The sequence below is a fragment of the Thamnophis elegans genome, chromosome 10, assembly GCF_009769535.1.
Source record: "Thamnophis elegans isolate rThaEle1 chromosome 10, rThaEle1.pri, whole genome shotgun sequence".
NCBI classification, from domain to species: Eukaryota; Metazoa; Chordata; class Lepidosauria; order Squamata; family Colubridae; genus Thamnophis; species Thamnophis elegans.
The window spans coordinates 40431945-40450266 of NC_045550.1; the positions used below are offsets into that span (position 1 = coordinate 40431945).

General features: G+C 35.5%; 1 protein-coding gene across 2 annotated transcripts in view; it reads left to right on the top strand.

Annotated features, from left to right (window-relative positions):
- RASA2 (RAS p21 protein activator 2) overlaps positions 1 to 18322 on the top strand; it is a 42865-nt gene that overhangs the window by 21211 nt on the left and 3332 nt on the right. For both annotated transcript variants that reach the window (XM_032225126.1, XM_032225125.1), the window contains exons 12-23: positions 1791 to 1905; positions 3446 to 3520; positions 5256 to 5379; positions 6302 to 6408; positions 8498 to 8584; positions 8665 to 8742; positions 9113 to 9186; positions 11368 to 11474; positions 11968 to 12050; positions 13968 to 14176; positions 15252 to 15355; positions 17725 to 17902. In XM_032225126.1, coding sequence (XP_032081017.1) covers positions 1791 to 1905; positions 3446 to 3520; positions 5256 to 5379; positions 6302 to 6408; positions 8498 to 8584; positions 8665 to 8742; positions 9113 to 9186; positions 11368 to 11474; positions 11968 to 12050; positions 13968 to 14176; positions 15252 to 15355; positions 17725 to 17902 — 1341 coding nt within the window. The remainder of the gene's footprint in view (positions 1 to 1790; positions 1906 to 3445; positions 3521 to 5255; positions 5380 to 6301; positions 6409 to 8497; positions 8585 to 8664; positions 8743 to 9112; positions 9187 to 11367; positions 11475 to 11967; positions 12051 to 13967; positions 14177 to 15251; positions 15356 to 17724; positions 17903 to 18322) is intronic.

Below are 18322 nucleotides of genomic sequence, written 5' to 3' on the forward strand. Positions count from 1 at the left end.
TCAGTTCTAAGTTCCTTCTCTCCTTGATTAGTTTCCACCCATTGCTTCTTGCACTACCCTCAGGTGCCTTGGAGAATAGTTTGACTCCCTCTTCTTTGTGGCAACCCCTGAGATATTGGAACACTGCTATCATGTCTTCCCTAGTCCTTCTTTCTATTAAACTAAACATACCCAGTTCCTGCAACCGTTCTTCATGTGTTTTAGTCTCCAGTTCCCTAATCATCTTTGTTGCTCTTCTCTGCACTCTTTCTAAAGTCTCCACATCTTTTCTACATCGTGGCAACCAAAACTGAATGCAATATTCCAAGTGCGGCCTTACCAAGGCATTGTAAAGTGGTATTAACAGTTCACATGATTTTGATTCTATCCCTATGTTTATGCAGCCTAGAACTGTGTTGGCTTTTTTGGCAGTTGCTGCACACTGCTGACTCATATTTAAATGGTTGTCCACTAGGACTCCAAGATCCTTTTCACACTTACTACTATTGAGCAAAGTACCAACTCGTCTAGGGTAGACAGGTGCTCACTTACCATTTTCTTCCCTATTTCAACTTGTGTTCCTAATCTGATTTTTGTGGCGCTGTTTTTGATAGGTTGGACTGTTTTAGCCGTTTGTGTAAAGACAGATGCAGAAAATGAGTTAAATAGTTCTGCTTTCTCCCTGTTGCTTGTCACCTTCTTGCCATTTTCTCCCAGCAATGGACCAATTGTTTCCTTAACTTTTTTCTTGTTTTTAACATGTTGGAAGAAGCTTTTTTTGTGTGTGTTATTTTTTTACTTTTGTGGCAACCCTTTCTTCATTGTTAACCTTAGCTTTCCTCACTTCATCTTTACAGGCTCGGGCTATTTGCTGATATTCTGCCTTAGTTATGTCCTCCTCTTTCCACTTTTTATACTTATCTTTTTTGTCTTTCAATTTGTCAGAGAGTTCTTTATGCAGCCATGCTGGTTTCTTTGGGAGCTGTTATTTTTCTTCTTCATTGGTATTGTGCTAGACTGGGCTTTTGTAATCTCATTTTTCAAAATTTCCCAGGCTTCTTGAGTTGTTTTCCCCTTGAGGATTCTCATCCATGGAATTCTTCCCAAGCTCTCTCTAAGTTTATTGAAATTAGCTCTCTTAAAGTCCAATAGTCTAGTTTGACTTTGTTCTACTACTTGTGTTTGCATAATGTGGAATTCCAATATTGCATGGTCACTTTCCCCCAGGGTTCCTATGGCTTCAACGCCTTTTATCATTTCCTTTCTGTTAGTGAGAATTAAGTCCAATATGGCTGATCCCATTGTTCTCTTCTCTACTTTTTGGGATTTTTTTCTGCTAGGTTTGTCAGGAACCTGTTGGATCTTTCACTTGGTGAAGAGTTTGTTTCCCAGTTGATGTCAGGGTAGTTAAAATCCCCCACTACTATTGTGGTGTGCTTCCTACATACCGTAGTTAGTTGACTAAGTTAGGTGGCATTATGTGCATTTTTGAAGACCATGCCTATTCTGATTGAGTGTTTGGAAAGAGGTGTCAAGAATTAAATTATGCCTTTTGTATCTTAATAAATGTTTGTATAATATTGATTATACCTACTATTAAGGCAACCTAGAAGACATTGGTATCTATTGATAATATGTATCCAGATATATATTCTTAATATTAAAGGTATTTTAACATTTTGCATTATTATAAACTATATGAGCTAGAAAAACTGCAGCAGAGAGCTTTGGTCATTTTGTATCTGCTTGCGTGTTTGTTGATATGTGTATATGCATATAGTCTTGAATTTCTAATTTGAATTGTATTACAGAGAAGTAAATACAATCTTCAGAGGAAACTCTTTAACTACTCGATGTGTAGATGAGATGATGAAAATAGTGGGAAAGCACTACTTGAAAGTTACTTTAAAATCAATTCTAGATGAGGTATGATAAATGTATGCATTAAAATGTTATATATTGGGAATAGAAAAATTCCTACTACCTAAAATTTCATGCTATTATATAGCAATAGTAATAGCAATAGCAGTGGACTTATATACCGCTTCATAGGCCTTTCAGGCCTCTCTAAGCGGTTTACAGAGAGTCAGCATATTGCCCCCAACAATCTGGGTCCTCATTTTACCCACCTCGGAAGGATGGAAGGCTGAGTCAACCCTGAGCCGGTGAGATTTGAACCGCTGACCTGCTGATCTAGCAGTAGCCTGCAGTGCTGCATTTAACCACTGCGCCACCTTGGCTATTACTACAGATATCAGTTGTTTTCAGCTTTGTGCCAGGTCTAAAATGTCTGTATTGCTTTCTTGAGATAAGGATAAACTATTCCAGTTCTTATGCCAGTCTGCAAGATAAATCTAATATGCTACGTAAGAGTCCAATCACTTTGCAAAATATAAGGTTGCAAATTGTTTAATCCATTTGTTTAATATTTTCACCTTATATTAATATATTGTGTGAACAGCTTACCAAAGGCTGAGCACCTCATATTAAACTTGAGTGTACGATATTTTTACATCTACCATCATCTTCCCTTTTCAATAGCATACATCTACTTCACTAGACATAGATTTGAAATTGAATTTTCAGTATGCAAATAGAAAGAATGTTGTTTCAGTGGTCAGAATTCCAAAGTGTAGTGGGAATTAGATTTCAAAACTATTTTAAAAAATGACAATGAAACACACCCTAGGATAGAGCATTAAGGACAAATATAACATTTTTGGAAATTACTATATCCATTAGTTTGTGCATATCACAATGGAAATAGAAAATATGCAATGTTTATTATGGGCTTGGAGTACTGGCAGGGAGGAGATACAATTTCACTCCATATTGTATTGACTTTATGGGAAGATTGAAGTAAGTAACCAATTTCGTTGTATTTAAGTACAATGACAATAAAGATTATACTTATAAAAAGACAGCTTGGTAACCCATATGTTCCTGGCTTATATTTCTCTGACTCCTCGTTGTCACAAAAAGGGTTACCTTTTTCATTGTAGCAACTACAATTGTAGGGGATAAATAACACAGCATCATTTATAGTGTGTGTAGCTTCCTCTTCCCAAAACAGCTCAGTCTCATTCAGCAAAGATTGCTGGTATTCTTGTGACTGCATTTTAACTTTTCCTGCTGAATATCATCTACCATTACTAGCTGCAAGCCAGAGCAAGTCAGATATCACTTTAACAAGAAAATATATTGTTTCCTAGTTACCCATATGGGTGATACATGTTTAAAAAGAGCAGATTTTTTCCTATAACTGTAATGCTTCAAATGGCCAACTTTGCATTTACTGCATAGGTAAAATTTTCCACACAAATTGTTGAGATAACATAGTTATCATATTATTATCATTTTATAATTGATAAAACTTCCATTATTTTAATTTAAGAACAAATGTCACTGAATTCATGTCTGAGTAGATTGGTGTATAATTGTGCTGCAAATTTTAATCTTGTTTTAGATATGTGAAAATCCTAAACCCTGTGAAATTGATCCCCTGAAACTGAAAGAAGGAGATAATGTGGAAATGCACAAGGTATGCTAAAATGTTGTATGGCTCTTTTTAAAAAAAATTATATTTATGGAACTTTTGTCAACCAAGCATTTTCTGGAATGTAAAAGTCCATAATAATTTTTGTAATAAAGTATATTAAGAATCTGAACATCTTTTCTTTCTCTTATGATTTTGCCTACTGCATTTCTGGACTTCAGCTTCATTGTGTCAACCTCACTGTAATTAATGGGTATAATTAAAAACAACTGTAGAATAAAATAGAATATTTGATATATACTTGACACAATTTAAATCAAACCGTATCATCATATTCCACACCAGTACCTTAAATTGTACCTTAAAACCTATCAGCAGCCAATGCAGAGCCTATGAAATTGAAGCATTAGGATCCATCACCAACAACTGATGTATATGCAGGCCACCACATTTTGGGCCAGTGCAGCTTCCAACTAGTCTACAAGGGCAGCCTCATGTGACATTCATTGCAATAATCTATACACATGAAAATGAGGGCATGAGTTACCATAAAAGGTTTTTCTACACAAGGTCAAGTTGCAGTTGGCACACCAGCCACAGCACACCAGCCACAGAGGGACAGTAGCCTCTAACTATGCTTTATCTATGGGTTTAGAAGCCCTTTTCCCCCATTGCAAACCTTCCTTCGTGTGGGCAATACCTACCTATACTGGTGTGAACAGAAGATTCTTGTACAAACAGTAACTCTTATCTTACTTGGGCTCAGATTCACTCTGTTTTCTCCAGTTCAGATATTTAATAGTCTTCAGAAACCAAGAGAGAATATCAGCAGCATCTCCCCCCTATACTTCAAGATGGCAATGTAAAGTTGGTCTCATCAGCATATTGATTATACAACTGGGCCATTAGATGACCTCATTATTGACTTCATGTAAATGTTAAAAAGCAAGGCAGAGAGGAATAACTCCTGTAACATTTCACATATCACAGGCTATCAGGTCAAGCTCGTGCCACCTCTGACTGGAACTAACAACTGAGGAAGGAGTGGAACTGTTGCAAAACAATGCCTCCAGTTCTCAACCCCCATAGGCAGTAAGATTCCATGGTTGGTAATACTAAATCCAACAGAAGGTCTGATACAACCAGGATAGATGCACTATCCCTCTTTAGAGTCCTAAACCAGATCATCCAATAGGAGAACCAATGCCCTTTCTCTCCCTTGTCCAGGCCTGAATCCTAACTGAAAAGAGTCCAGATAATTGTTTCATCCAGGGCTCTATGAAACTGGTCGAACACCATTGTCTCAACAACAATGAGGAAGTGTTGGAAACCAGATGGTAGTTGGCCAAGACCCCTGATTCCAGGACCAGCCTTTTCAGAAGGGAGCACCCCACAGTACTTAGCAAGACTTCAAGGAATTCCCTCCCTATAAAGAGCTGTTGACAATTTCCCTGATTCAGATGGCAGACAATAGCATAGGATGTCTTAACTTCCTTTAAGGTCACAAACCAGGAGGAATCCCAGATGGCATCACAGAATTTTGCCCCGGTCACCACCAAGGACAGAATGACATCATATAAAGTGATGGGAAAGAGAAAGAGCTTTTGGAGGGCCTTTTTAGACTATTAGTATGCCTTTTATTCTTTAAACTGCCACTAAATGCTAGGATGGTAACTATACGTACAGATTTTGTTGAAGAGATTTATCTCATTGATAAAATGAACTTGGTAAACACTTAAAATAAAAAAAATTAACTTTCTGAAATTATTTGTCTGCACAGGAAAATCTTCGTAATTATGTTGACAAAGTTTTCAGTACAATTGTACAATCAAGCATAAGTTGCCCAACTTTAATGTGTGATGTCTTGTGTTCTCTGAGGCGCTTGGCTGCTGAAAGATTTCCTAGTAAGTGTATCAATGTCTCAAAATGACTATATGATCTATGGCTTGAATAAAGAGTCGATGTCCATGAGAATGTTACCAAAAATCAGTTCTATAGCATTTACAAAAAGAGGGAAATACAAATTATTAATATACCAGTCATAGACACTGCCTGCCTTGTGTTGATATACTGCTGTTAACAGCAAGCAATCATACTTATGCTCCACAGTAATACTGTACTAAAGGGATAGGAAGCAGTGGCTTTGGACTACTATAATAATCAATCACTGGATATGCAGACTGAGGCTGAGGAGTTGTAAATTAAAATTTCTTAATAAGTTGCCTCTTCCTGCTATTTTACAGAAAAATAATTTACATTTCCTCCATATAGAAAGTAACAGTCATAGAAAATATATTTCATAGGTGAGTATTGCATGCACCAACCTTGGATGCCTAAATTCATCTCTACCTTTACTTCTAAAGTAAGAGGAAACAGGCAGGAAACTGATTGCACTATATATTTTCGTTAATATTAACTGTGTTTTATGGAAACGTATCAAATTTAAAAATGTATCTTTGGAAGTATCTTCCTTTGCATAGTTAAGATTAATCATAACAATAGAGTCTACTATTAAGTAAATGCAGAACTGGAAACCTGCAATTTCATTCACACCTGTGACAGAGAAGAGGAAGGGGCATAATCCTTAGTTTACTATAATAAGCAGGTAACATCAAATAAACTGTAACAATTCTGATACATGCCCAATGACACAGGGCTATGCATCTTTCATCATAACTTCACTTTCATTTCACACTACTTGCTACTTCTCTATTTTGCAGAAGAATAGTAACCATTTTGTTTCTACTGACACCCTACTAAGGTTTTTCACAATCTTATTTCACCCATTTCCTGCTAAGTTGTACATTTCATGGTTTTTCTCTGCAGATGACCCTCATGTACAGTACTCTGCAGTGAGCAGCTTTGTGTTCCTTCGTTTCTTTGCTGTAGCTGTAGTATCGCCTCATACTTTCCATTTACGACCTCATCATCCAGTAAGTTTTGATAATGTTATGTTCATACAGTTGGTGAGCTTAGGAGGATGTATTCAGAGATAAGCTTACAACATAAGCAGCTGAGGGAGCCTGGAAACTACTTAACTTTTTTAATATTTTTTTTTTAAACCCTCACTGATCAGTTATCAAACAGTAAAGCATTCTGATTCACTTTCATATGTTGAAAAGAATAGACATTAGAAATTAGTATATGACTAAAACCAAACTAAACATTTGACTAATTGAAATCTAATGACTTAACATTTGGGAGTGTATTTCCCATTTTCAGTAAAATTGAGAAAAATTAAAAATGCATTCATGCTGGTTTATAACTATAAAAAATTTGAAAACATATACCGAAGAGCTAGTCTGGTGTAGTGATTAAGGCAACAGGTTAGAGCCAGGAAATTATAACTTCTGATTTAGGTATGAACCTAACTGGGTAATCTTGAGCCAGCCATTCTCATTGCCCTAGGAAGGAGGCAATGGCAAACATCCAAATCTTGCCAAGAGACCTGCAAGGACTAATTCAGGTGGATGCCAGGTGTCAACATTAACTCAAAGACAGATAGGCAGATACACACACACACACAAACACACACACACACAAACACACACACACAAACACACACAAACACACACAGAGCAATCATACTCCATCATTTGTTTTTTTTTTTAAAAAATCTTTTTAGTTGATTTAACTTTAACTGTATTGCTCAAAAGCCTTTAATGACATCTCTTTACAGATAATCCTCAGTGCAGTTAATAAACGAGTCATATTATTATTCTAAGCAAAATTCTTATGAAAGCTTCCACAGGAAATACAATGCAGACAGAATGAATTCAGTAATATTGTAGGAAGATGTCTATTTTTTTTTCTTCCTGAATTATTGGTATATGATTCTTTTAGGTGCATAATTTCTACAACGTATTTATGTGCAAATCTTCCACTGGACCAAGAAGTTAAGCATTTTGGCAAAAAATGTGATAATTTTTCTTGCTTATTTTGGCACTGAAGATGCATTTTTTTCCTTTAGAAAACACCAAATAGTACATGTGGAATTTGCACAATTTTTCTTCCAAATTTTTAGGCCAGTGTTTTCTCAGCTACACCCCACTTCTCATATCCACTTTATTCCTCCTTTCACTCAGCAGCTCAAGATATTACATACAGTATTCGTTCCTCTCATTTCCCCCCACCCCCAACCACAATCACTACCTTCTCAGTGGGCTGGATTTAGAGATAGTGCATGGCCAAAAATCGCCTAGTGAATTTCCATGAGTCATAGTGGACCTAGACTTTGCCAGTGCCACCTCAACATTTAACCACTATATCACACTTGGTTCTCTGTTTTTTGGACATTGCCTATCAATTCATCTTTTTCAGACTTAGGTCTCATTCTTCATTAAAGTAAAATTGAAACTTACGTTGTCATTACTAAAGGATTAATTTAAATCGAGATTTATAGAATTATAGGAGGATTATAAAATCCTTTGCCCACTAATTAATTAATTAAAGCTATTTTCTATGTTCTTAATTCTTGCCAAAAATACTTTCTCCAAAAGATTGAGGAACTTTCCAAAACACATGAACAAATATTTCTTATTATTTTAGGCAAAATTACCCTGGATGTAACTGTATTGGCTGCTGTGCAGTTAAGACCAACTTCTTTACATCTGAAGAAAAACAATTCTTGTTTCAATATTACAATGCTTATGTGAATGCCCATGAAACCTTTATAGTTGCAGAAAATGTATGTTTTATATGCTGATGTAACATGGTTGCCAAGTGAATCTGGCTCCCCCTTTCTCTTACCTTGTCAGAAGATTGTAAAAAGTGATCACGTGACCCTGGGACACTGCAGCCATCATAAGTACATGGCAATTTCCAAGCATCTGAATTTTGGCCATATGTCTGGGGATGCTGCGACTTAGTAGGTGTGAAAAATGGTCATAAGGCACTTTTTTCAGTGCCATTGTAACTTTGAAACATCACTGAATGGTTGTTAGTCAAGGACAACATGTATACAACCCAGTTGAACTATCACTTGTAAAATAGTGAATGTGTTTCTTTAAATGCCTCTTATAGGATGCACAAACATCTAGAACATTAACTCTTATATCAAAAGCAATTCAGACACTGGGAAGCTGGGGAAGTTTATCCAAAAATAAGCTGGTAAGTATCACACTGAAATTAGTTTAGTCTACTGGCATCTCTCTATAAAAGATTTACTTCTATCTATTTTCCCTTTCTAGTCAAGCTTCAAGGAGACATTTATGTGTGAATTTTTCAAAATGTTTCAAGAAGAAGAGTGCATTAAAATAGTAAAAAAGGTATTGTTTCCTTTATACATATTTGACTTTCTCAAAAAGTGTTTTCCTAGCTCTCCTGCAAAATTAGAAAGTTTTATCATATTTATTTTTTCTGTGAGTCACAGATTAAATCTAAATTGTCCAGCAGAGGTTTGTCTCTACATGTTACATTTAAAATTCCACTTGTTTTAGTAAAATACTTGGGAGAAATGTTTTAAAAATAAATACATAATTAAATGCAAAGGAAAAATGTAGAAAAACTTTATAACTATTAAAATGTTTATTTTACTTAAAAATAAGGGTATTTTAATGTTCTAAATTTTAATTTTTAAGATTCTGGGTAAAATTGGGAAAATAAGTCCTATTATTCTAATATATTCTCCATATTCAGTTTTTAGATGAAGTGTCTTCCACGGAAAGTAAAGAACCAAGTGTCATGAATGAGCCATTGCATCTAAAAGAAGGGTAACTTAATATAAAGTACACTGTGCAAGGCTGTAATTGATTTTTAAAAAATACATCAAATATGTAAGATTTATGACACTTTATATTAGTTCCAGGCAGAATTGTAGTCTTTCATTTGACAACTACTTATGTGTTTGAAAAAGTTGTTCTGAATGTTAAGGCTTTGTGAAACGAGTGTTAACATTTGGGCTTTTGTAGGGATTTCTATTGACCTAAATATAAAACATCTTACTCCTATGAACAATATTGCCTTCCCGTACTCTTTACTACGTATATAAATCAAGTGTGGGCAAACATTTCAAGTGTGAATTGCCATTGTTTTATGCTGTCAAGAGGTATGAAGCCAGAAAATAAAAATTAACAAATAATTAAGGAGTTCAAAAATTATAGCCTTAAAGGAGAATATTTGTAGCTCAGTGTTGAAATGAGGACTCCTCGAGCTTGGTTATTTTCTTGTAGACATTTCATTACCTAAACTAGGTAACACCATCAGTGTTAGTGTTAACACAAGCACTTTCATTTCATTTTTTAAAGAAATTTCATGAACAATATCTGGAAGTGGTATAGACATTATCTTGTTGACTTTTACTATAGTTTAGGAGTCCATGAAGTTATTTATAAATGGGATCTATCTATACAAGGATGTTCTTTTATACAATGAAGGAAACTACAGGTAGTCTTTGTCTTAACAGCAGTTCATATAGTGACCTGTCCTGACCCCCCCCTCCGTACGATGAGGCACGCCGACACAAGATTACTGCCAGACAATTTATTCACAGTAAATTAACACACCGACAAGACTTTGGCAGCAACTCAGATTTCCAAGATAAGAAATACATACGAGAGCTTCTCCAGCGTTAGTATATTAGTTGAATCCTGCAAACAGCCTCCTCCCAAAGTCTCTCCTTATATAATCTCTTGGGAGGGACCTAAACACAACCACCTGGGTCCAATTATCTCCTTTGTCTCCTTAATTGCTGCCGGCATTTATTCGCCCGCCTCCGTCCAGAACCAATTCCCTCTGAACCTCATCACTGCTCAAAGGCCTGACGTCTTCACCACTGTTCCAGGGCCTGACGTCATGGGCACACTCCCTTTGGCTTTCACTGCTGCTCCATGCCTCAGGCACCGCCTGGTGACCAACCAGCCTCTCTGGTCCCTGCTCGGAGTCTGAATCCTGTCCAGGGTCCTCCACATCTTCCAGAGCCAACTCATAGGGTCCCTCGCTATCGGAGTCTGTTTTCATCTCCAATGGCTCCTGCTGGGCCACAACAGTGACCATTGAAAGTTACAGTGGCACTGGAAAAACTGACTTACAATCATTTTTTACACTTGCAACCATTGCAACATCCTCATGGTGACATGATCAAAATCAGATGCTTGGCAACTGACTCATATTTATGACAGTTGCATTGTCCCAGGGCCATGTGTTCCCTTTTGTGACTTTCTGACAAGTGAAGTTGATGAGGAAGCCAGATTCACTTAACAGTTGTGTTACTAATCAAACAACTTCAGTGATTCAGTTAACATTTTGACAAGAAAGTCATACGAGGCAAAATTTACTTAACAACTGTCTCACTTAGCAATAGAAATGGGCTCAATTGTGGTCATGTCAAAGACTGTAGGTCAAAAAAATTATCTTCAAATTTTGTAAACATTTCTTGTTTTATGTAATAAATTATAGTAACAGTATCAATGAAATGCTATTCTAGTTTATACCTGTGGTTTTTTTACTATATTCAGTTTTGATTAATATTCCTAAATTTGGTTCCACAACAATTTTGTGTTTGTAGAAAAATTGAGCATTAAAAAAAACATTGTGAGTGGTACAAACATTGTATAAAATATTAATCGAACCCCATATCCCAGTTTTTACATGCCAACTTTCATACAAGAATAGAAAGCACAAAAACAGTGTGAGAGGGGAGAAAAAGAGAAGAGGATGAGAAAGAAGAGACTGCACTAGAGGAAAGAAAAAAAATATAGGAAAGAAACTGCATGGGAGTTTAGCATGCCTTGATGCAGAATCAGGAATAAATCCTCAATACTTTTTTGTCCTGATCATTTGTGATAAGATCAGAAGTTAAATCCATTAATCTAACTTGTAAACGAATATACCTGGATAGCCTATTAGAAAATTTGAAAATATCTGTGAAAAATGTTCTTGTATTTGTTTCACAGGGAGATGTTCAAAAGAGCACAAGGAAGAACTCGTATTGGAAAAAAGAATTTCAAGAAGCGTTGGTTCTGCCTTACAAGTAGAGAACTCACTTATCATAAGCAACGTGGTACTGTACTTTTTTTTAATGTTAACCTTTCAAGTTATACAGCTTGACCTGATGGTGATAAATGGATTATATGCTTCAATTCCAATGGTTAAGAGTACATTATAATATTGTATTTGTTCAGTATAAACAAAGTACTCTTTTATGTTTTTAATTATGTAATTTTTCAAAATGTATTAAGTTTAAAAAACTATTTGCCATTGGGCTTATATGTATGTGAGTTAATCAGGATACTGTAGACAAATGTATACTTTTGAGTCGAAAAAGCAAAAAATGAAATATTGGATTCCTTTACCTGTAAGGTTATTCATTCATTCATTGCAGATACATTCCCAGCAGAATACACTGAGTTTACCATCCTGACCAGATGCTTCACTATCCTTATCTTTATCACATATAATGTATTCCCCCAGGAATTTGTGTTTTGCATTATCTTAAAAAGTTAAGGGTTAAGGGTTTTATTTATAATTAAAGAATTTATTTTTTCTTGATCCAGATAAAGAACCTATATTCACCATTCCAGTCAAAAACATTCTTGCAGTAGAAAAACTTGATGAGGGTGCATTTAACAGAAAAAATGTAAGTAACTTTTGAAATAACAATCAAGCATGGAAAATTCTAAAATATCACGTAAAAGTGAGAACTTTAATGCCGGTATACAAAACTCTATTCAAATTCTTGTTACATGTACTGAAAAAGCAGTTGTATGTTGATTTTGAACTACAAAGTGTCCTCAAGCCTCCTACAATCACCATAGAGCCCAAAATTGCAAAGTGAAACAGTTAAGTGATTTTACCCTATTGTACAACCTTTCTTGCCACAGTTGTAAATGAATCATCACAGTTGTTAAATTAGTAACACGGTTGTTAAGTGAACCTGGGTTGCCCATTGACTTTGCTTGCTAGAAGATTGAAAAAGGTGATCATATGATCCCGGGACACTGCAACCATCATAAATTAGAGTCAGTTACCAACTGTCTGAATTTAGGGTAAGAATTTCTCTATTATTATTAGGTTTAATGATTATATGTAACAATATAATCAGAACTACAGAATTTGAAGATGCATTATAACCAACACAGAACTTAGCCACAGTAGTACTAATGCTAGGGTTAGAATAGAGTTTGGTTCATTATGAATACTACATAAGAAGTGAAATAAGTGAATTCCATATATTAAAAATTGCAATGCAGCAATATGTGGACAATGGTTTCAGTCTTCTCTGATTCCCAAAAGCAAACCTATTTCAGTAAGGGAAGTTTGGAGTACTTACTGAATAGAAGTACTAATGGCAACACTTTATATTGTGCCCAGACAAAGTCTTTCAACAACCTGGAAAGGGTGAGAAGTATATTCATTTAAAATCTAATGTTTTGGCTTTAAAAAGCTTTTAAATGTGGGAAAAATTAACTCTCCACCATTAGAGAAAAAGAATGTCTAATGGCAGGAGAAAATTATAATGCTGCCTGAAAGGCATAATTATGGTCCTTTAACTATCCTTTGATGTTGAAGACCATTCAAGGTGGTTGCATTTAAAAGTGTCAACCTGTTCAATCTCAATTGCTCTAAAAAAAATCTGGTGAATCTGCATATTAGTGGGGCTTTTATGAGTTCCAAAAAGATACAACTATAAATGAATACTTCGTTAGAGGCTGGGGCTTTTCTTTGTAGGATGATTTATTTTTTATTAAATCAAGAACACAAGGAGGATGAGTGGTAGTAAAAAGATAAATTTAGTAATCATTAATTAATCTCTTAATTCCTCAATGTCTAACTTCTATTTGTCATACTTATTAATTAAGTTGTGGCAGAATTCTCTTCCTACATCTCTTTATTGTACTAGAACAGCTTGTACTAGAACAGTGATGGCGAACCTTTTTTTAGCTGGCGTTCCATAAGGGGGGAGCGCAGGGGGTCGTACGTGGGCGTGCTGCACACATAATGCAACGCACATGAGAGGCGTGACCCCCCCCCCATTTTTGCATTCTTTTTTCACCCTCCCCAAGCTCCATAGGAGTCTGAGTAGGGCAAAAACAGCCCCCCCTCCCAGAGACCCTCTGGCGAAAAATAGCTTTTAAAAATGCTGAACTCAGCTGGCCAGTGTGCGCATGCGAACTGGCCAGCTGACAGGGCAACGCCTCACGTGCCCTGACAAATGGCTCCGCGTGCCACCTATAGCTCTCCTACTTTCTCTTTTCCTCTGCCTTGAGGTATCCTCAGGGGTCTGATGTTAATCATGGATGAAATTGGGCAGTCTATCAGCCTAGAAGCAAAAATGTGATCATAACATCCCTCCTTTTCTGAGCAAAATGGAAATTAATATATTAACCAGTATCTGTTACACCAAGGCAGCCATTTAGCTAAGCATCCAGTCCTCTGTTTTCAAAGCTTTTTAATAATACATAAACAAATAAGCATAAAAAATCATGCCAAGGCTCTTTTTTCTTTTCTCCTTTAAATAAATTGTTGAGAGTTTGAATGGCGTTTTCTTTTTCAGATGTTTCAAGTAATACATGTTGAAAAACCACTCTATGTGCAGGCAAATAATTGTGTGGAGGCTAGTGAGTGGATAGAAGCTCTCTGTAGAGTGAGCAGATGCAACCAAAAGCGATTGAACATCTATCACCCATCTGCTTTTTTGAATGGAAATTGGCTTTGCTGTAAAGCCACATCAGAAAACACAGAGGGCTGTACGCCATGTACTGCGTAAGTAACATCTACAAGAAAAATAACATGCATGTTTTGGAATAGAAATAATTTTGCTTACAGTATATTGCTGTGACTTAGCTTGCCTTCCTAATGACCAAAGGGAGATTCATATCAGAATTATACATGTGCTTGAGATTAACTAGATTTGAAAATGTATTAATATTTATGGCAACTTGTCATCAATTCTGATTATGAAACAACATATTAATCCTATAATAAATGAAAGTACTTAAGTTGCTATTTGGAAATGACTTTTTTTCTTTGCAACCTGAGTATATATCATTACAGTGCTCTTTTTTTCCTTCTTTCTTTCCTTCCTTCCTTCCTTCCCCACTGCTTCCTAGGACATAGGGAATCTCACAATAAAACCCACCAAAACATACTATAATATTACTATAAAAAAGCAATAAAAGTTTATTATAACTATAAAGTAAAAAAAAATGGCATCCATAATACATGTATTGGTGGAAGCAAGTAGGGAGATATACTGAATGGATTTGGCATAAATTAGATTTAACAATACTTCTCATTGCAAGTTTTTGATATTTTGGTATTGATATTTCTTACTCTATGTGCTTTATATTCTGTTGCTTACTCAAAGCAATAATCTGATAGTTGTATATGTATGTGCCTAGCTTTCAATCTTATTCCTGGTTGTTGTTTTTACTAAAAAGATGGTTGATTGATGCTTGCTTAGTGAACATTTCTGTCTGAAGTAGTTACAGAGAGTAGGATTTCATACTTATTTAACCCTAATCGTATATTGTCTCAGCATCAAATAATATGAATGGTGTATACATGATTATTGCATGATATTAGGAATTAAATTGCAATTGACTAGTTTCACAGATGAATTGCTATAGCCTTATAGACTGTTTGAATTAATTCTGGCAGGGTGTATATTAAGAATTCTTACCTATCGTGATATAGTATAAATGTAAGCATAAATGATCTAGAAGTTTTGCAAATCTTCCTTGCTTGTTTCCTCTTTTATTTGTAAATGTATTAATATATAACTAGTGATTCTCCTTTAAAAATAACATTTTGTAAAATTTTGTATTTCTAATTGAAGAGGTGTACCTGATGACATTCAGATAGAAATAGATGGAGATCGAGAAACAGAGAGAATCTACTCAGTCTTTGCAATCAGTATGCCAAAACTCCAAAAAATGCAAGGTATGAAAGACCCATTTGTCAAAGTAACAATAAGTTTTGAAATATTAATAGCTAGTATTAGCTATTGTCTAAATTTGTAATCCCATGTCCATTCTAGATAATTTTCAAATATAATAGGTTGGCTCAAAACAAAAATCATGTCAGGCAAAAATGATAGATTTCCAAGTTTTCCCCAGATATTCTCTCTCAGCCCCCAGCACTACAGTACCCCAAACCCATTTGGGAATCCCTTGGAGGCTTTTTTAAAAGGATGCCAAGCTTTATTGCATATAAAGGAGAATGCAAAAGTTGGCGTGTTCCTTGCCTTTGTTTGCATTCCATATATTGTAAACACAGTTGCTTCTTTCAATTATTAGAAAAAAAACCTCTTGGCTTAGATTCAATTATTTGCTTTCAGTTACAGTGCATTCAGTAAGTACTCAGACCCCCTTCACTTTTGTCAATTTTGTTATGCTACAGCCTGATTGTACAGTTGTTGAAATTCTTTTTCCCCCTCATTAATTTATAGGCATAATGGCAAAGTGAAAACAGAATTTTAGAAATGTCTGTAAATTTATTTTTAAAAACCTGAATTATGACATTGCATGAAGTATTCAGACCCTTCACTTAGTACTTGGTTGAAGCACCTTTAGCAGCAATTATAGCTTGGGTCTTTTTGGATATGACCCAACAAACTTTGTACGCCTGGATTGGGAGATGTTCTGCCATTTCTCCTTGCAAATCCTCTCAAGCTCAGTCAAGTTGGATAACAACCGTTGGTGGATAGCCAATTTTAAGTCCCTCCAGAGATGTTCAAGACAGGGCTCTGGCTGGGCCACTCTAAGACATTCACAGAGTTGGCCCTAAGCCACTCCTATGTTGTCTTGGCTGTGTGCTTAGGATCGTTGTCATGTTGGGAAGTGAACCTTCAGCCCAGTCTGAGGTGCTGAGCACTGTGGAACAGGTTTTCATTGAGGATGTCCCGCTACTTTGCTCCAGTCCCACAGTACAATGCTGCTGCTGCCACCACCGTGCTTCAGTGTTTGAATGATATTGGGCAGATGATGAGTGGTGCCTGGTTTCCTCCAGACATAATGTACTCTTAGGAACCATCAGTGCAGCAGAAATTTTATTGTAGCCTTCCCCAGATCTGTGCCTTGCAATAATCTTGTCTGAGCTCTGCAGGCAGTTCCTTTGACCTCATGATTTTTGCTCTGTTACAGTATGCTTTGTCAGCTGTGATGCCTTCTTTAGAGAGGTTTGTGCCTTTCCAAATCATGCCCAATGAATTTAATTTACCATAGGTTGACTCCAGTCAAGGTGTAAAATCATGTCCGCAACGATCAAGAGAAATAGGTACGAGAGCTAAATTTCAGTAGCCCAGCTTGATAAAACTTAATAATGAACATCAACTATAATCACTCCCTTGCAAAGGGTCGGGATACTTACGCTAATGTAACATTTGAGGTGTTTTTAAAAAAATAAATTTACAGACATTTCTAAACTTTTGTTTTTACTTTGTCATTATGGGGTACTGAGTGTAGATTAATGAAAAAAATGAATTTCAATAACTGGTATTAGACTGCAGCATAACAAAATTGAGAAAAGTGAAGGAGGTCTGAATGCACTATATTCAAGATATGGTTCTCAAAAGTATCCTGCCAGTGTACATCTCAATTATTGCATGTGTGTTAATAAAGTAAAGCCTACTTTTAATAAGCTAATACATGGAAGGGAGAACTCTATTGAAGCTGAATCTCCATTACATCTAAATAGGTTTTAATTTGAGCCTATCTATCCAAATGTAGTAATAGCAGAAGTGATGTTTGTGAATTTAAAGACTCCAGTAGAACTAAGTCAAAAGGGTATTGTAAGCATTCCCCAAGTAGCAAATATGGAATTGTAGAACCAGGGAGTGATTATATTTGATGTTCATTATTTGGAAACTAAGTTTTATCCAGTTGGGCTGCTGCTTTTTGAGGTTCTTGAGGTTAGTTTTTATGCATTTTATATAAAGTCTGATGATCCAAGGTTCATTAAATCAAGAAATTGTTGACTCAGCGCCATCTCCTGGATATTTAGACTTGATAGAATTTACAGATTTATGAAAGAGGAATATAATAGTGATCCTTTTGATCCTTTTATATTTTTTTCATAGAAAAGTTTGCATTTATTAATCCAGAAACAACTAATTTACATTGTTTTAATTTACACTGATGAATTAGTTAATTAACATGAAACAGTATTTGTTATGCACCCAAAATACCTTTCTTCATTATTTTAATTAATCACATTTATGGCAAAACCTATGTCTGAAGATTCAGAACAGCAAAAGTTTGTTTTTTGAACATTTAAAACTTCATAATACTCTAATGTATACTTATTTCTAGAGGCTTGTGGAAGTATAGCAGTCTACCAAGGTCCACAGAAAGAGCCAGATTTCAAAATTGAGGATTCGGTAGCAACTTTCCAAACTCTTCAGCAAATAATATCGATTGTAGAACAATTGGGCATACATCATGATAACTATCGTGAAAAAAGATCATCTAGTGCTAAATATGGCAGTGAGTAAGTATTGTAGGCAATTCTACCATTACAACAGGCTTGTTCTTTAACAAACTGCAACTATATGTTAATGTAATTCTGTGACCACACAGTCATCTAATGCATTATGTATTGTTCAAGATAACTACCAAGATAAATCATGACAATAGGTTTGGTTGTGAAAGATAGTTCAACGAAATGTTAATATATCATTATTTACTATATCTTTCACGCAGATAAATTGCAATCAATTCAAATTTGGGGTCAAGTGATTAGAAATCAAGCAAGTGGATTTTGTCCGGCCCTGTACAACATATTACAAGAAGTAATTTGGGAAGAAAGTAAATTCTGAAACATAATGACAAATTTTCCACAATAAAATGAACATATGTCACAACTAGATGCAATCCCTATTAATACCGAACTAATTTTAAATGAATATGG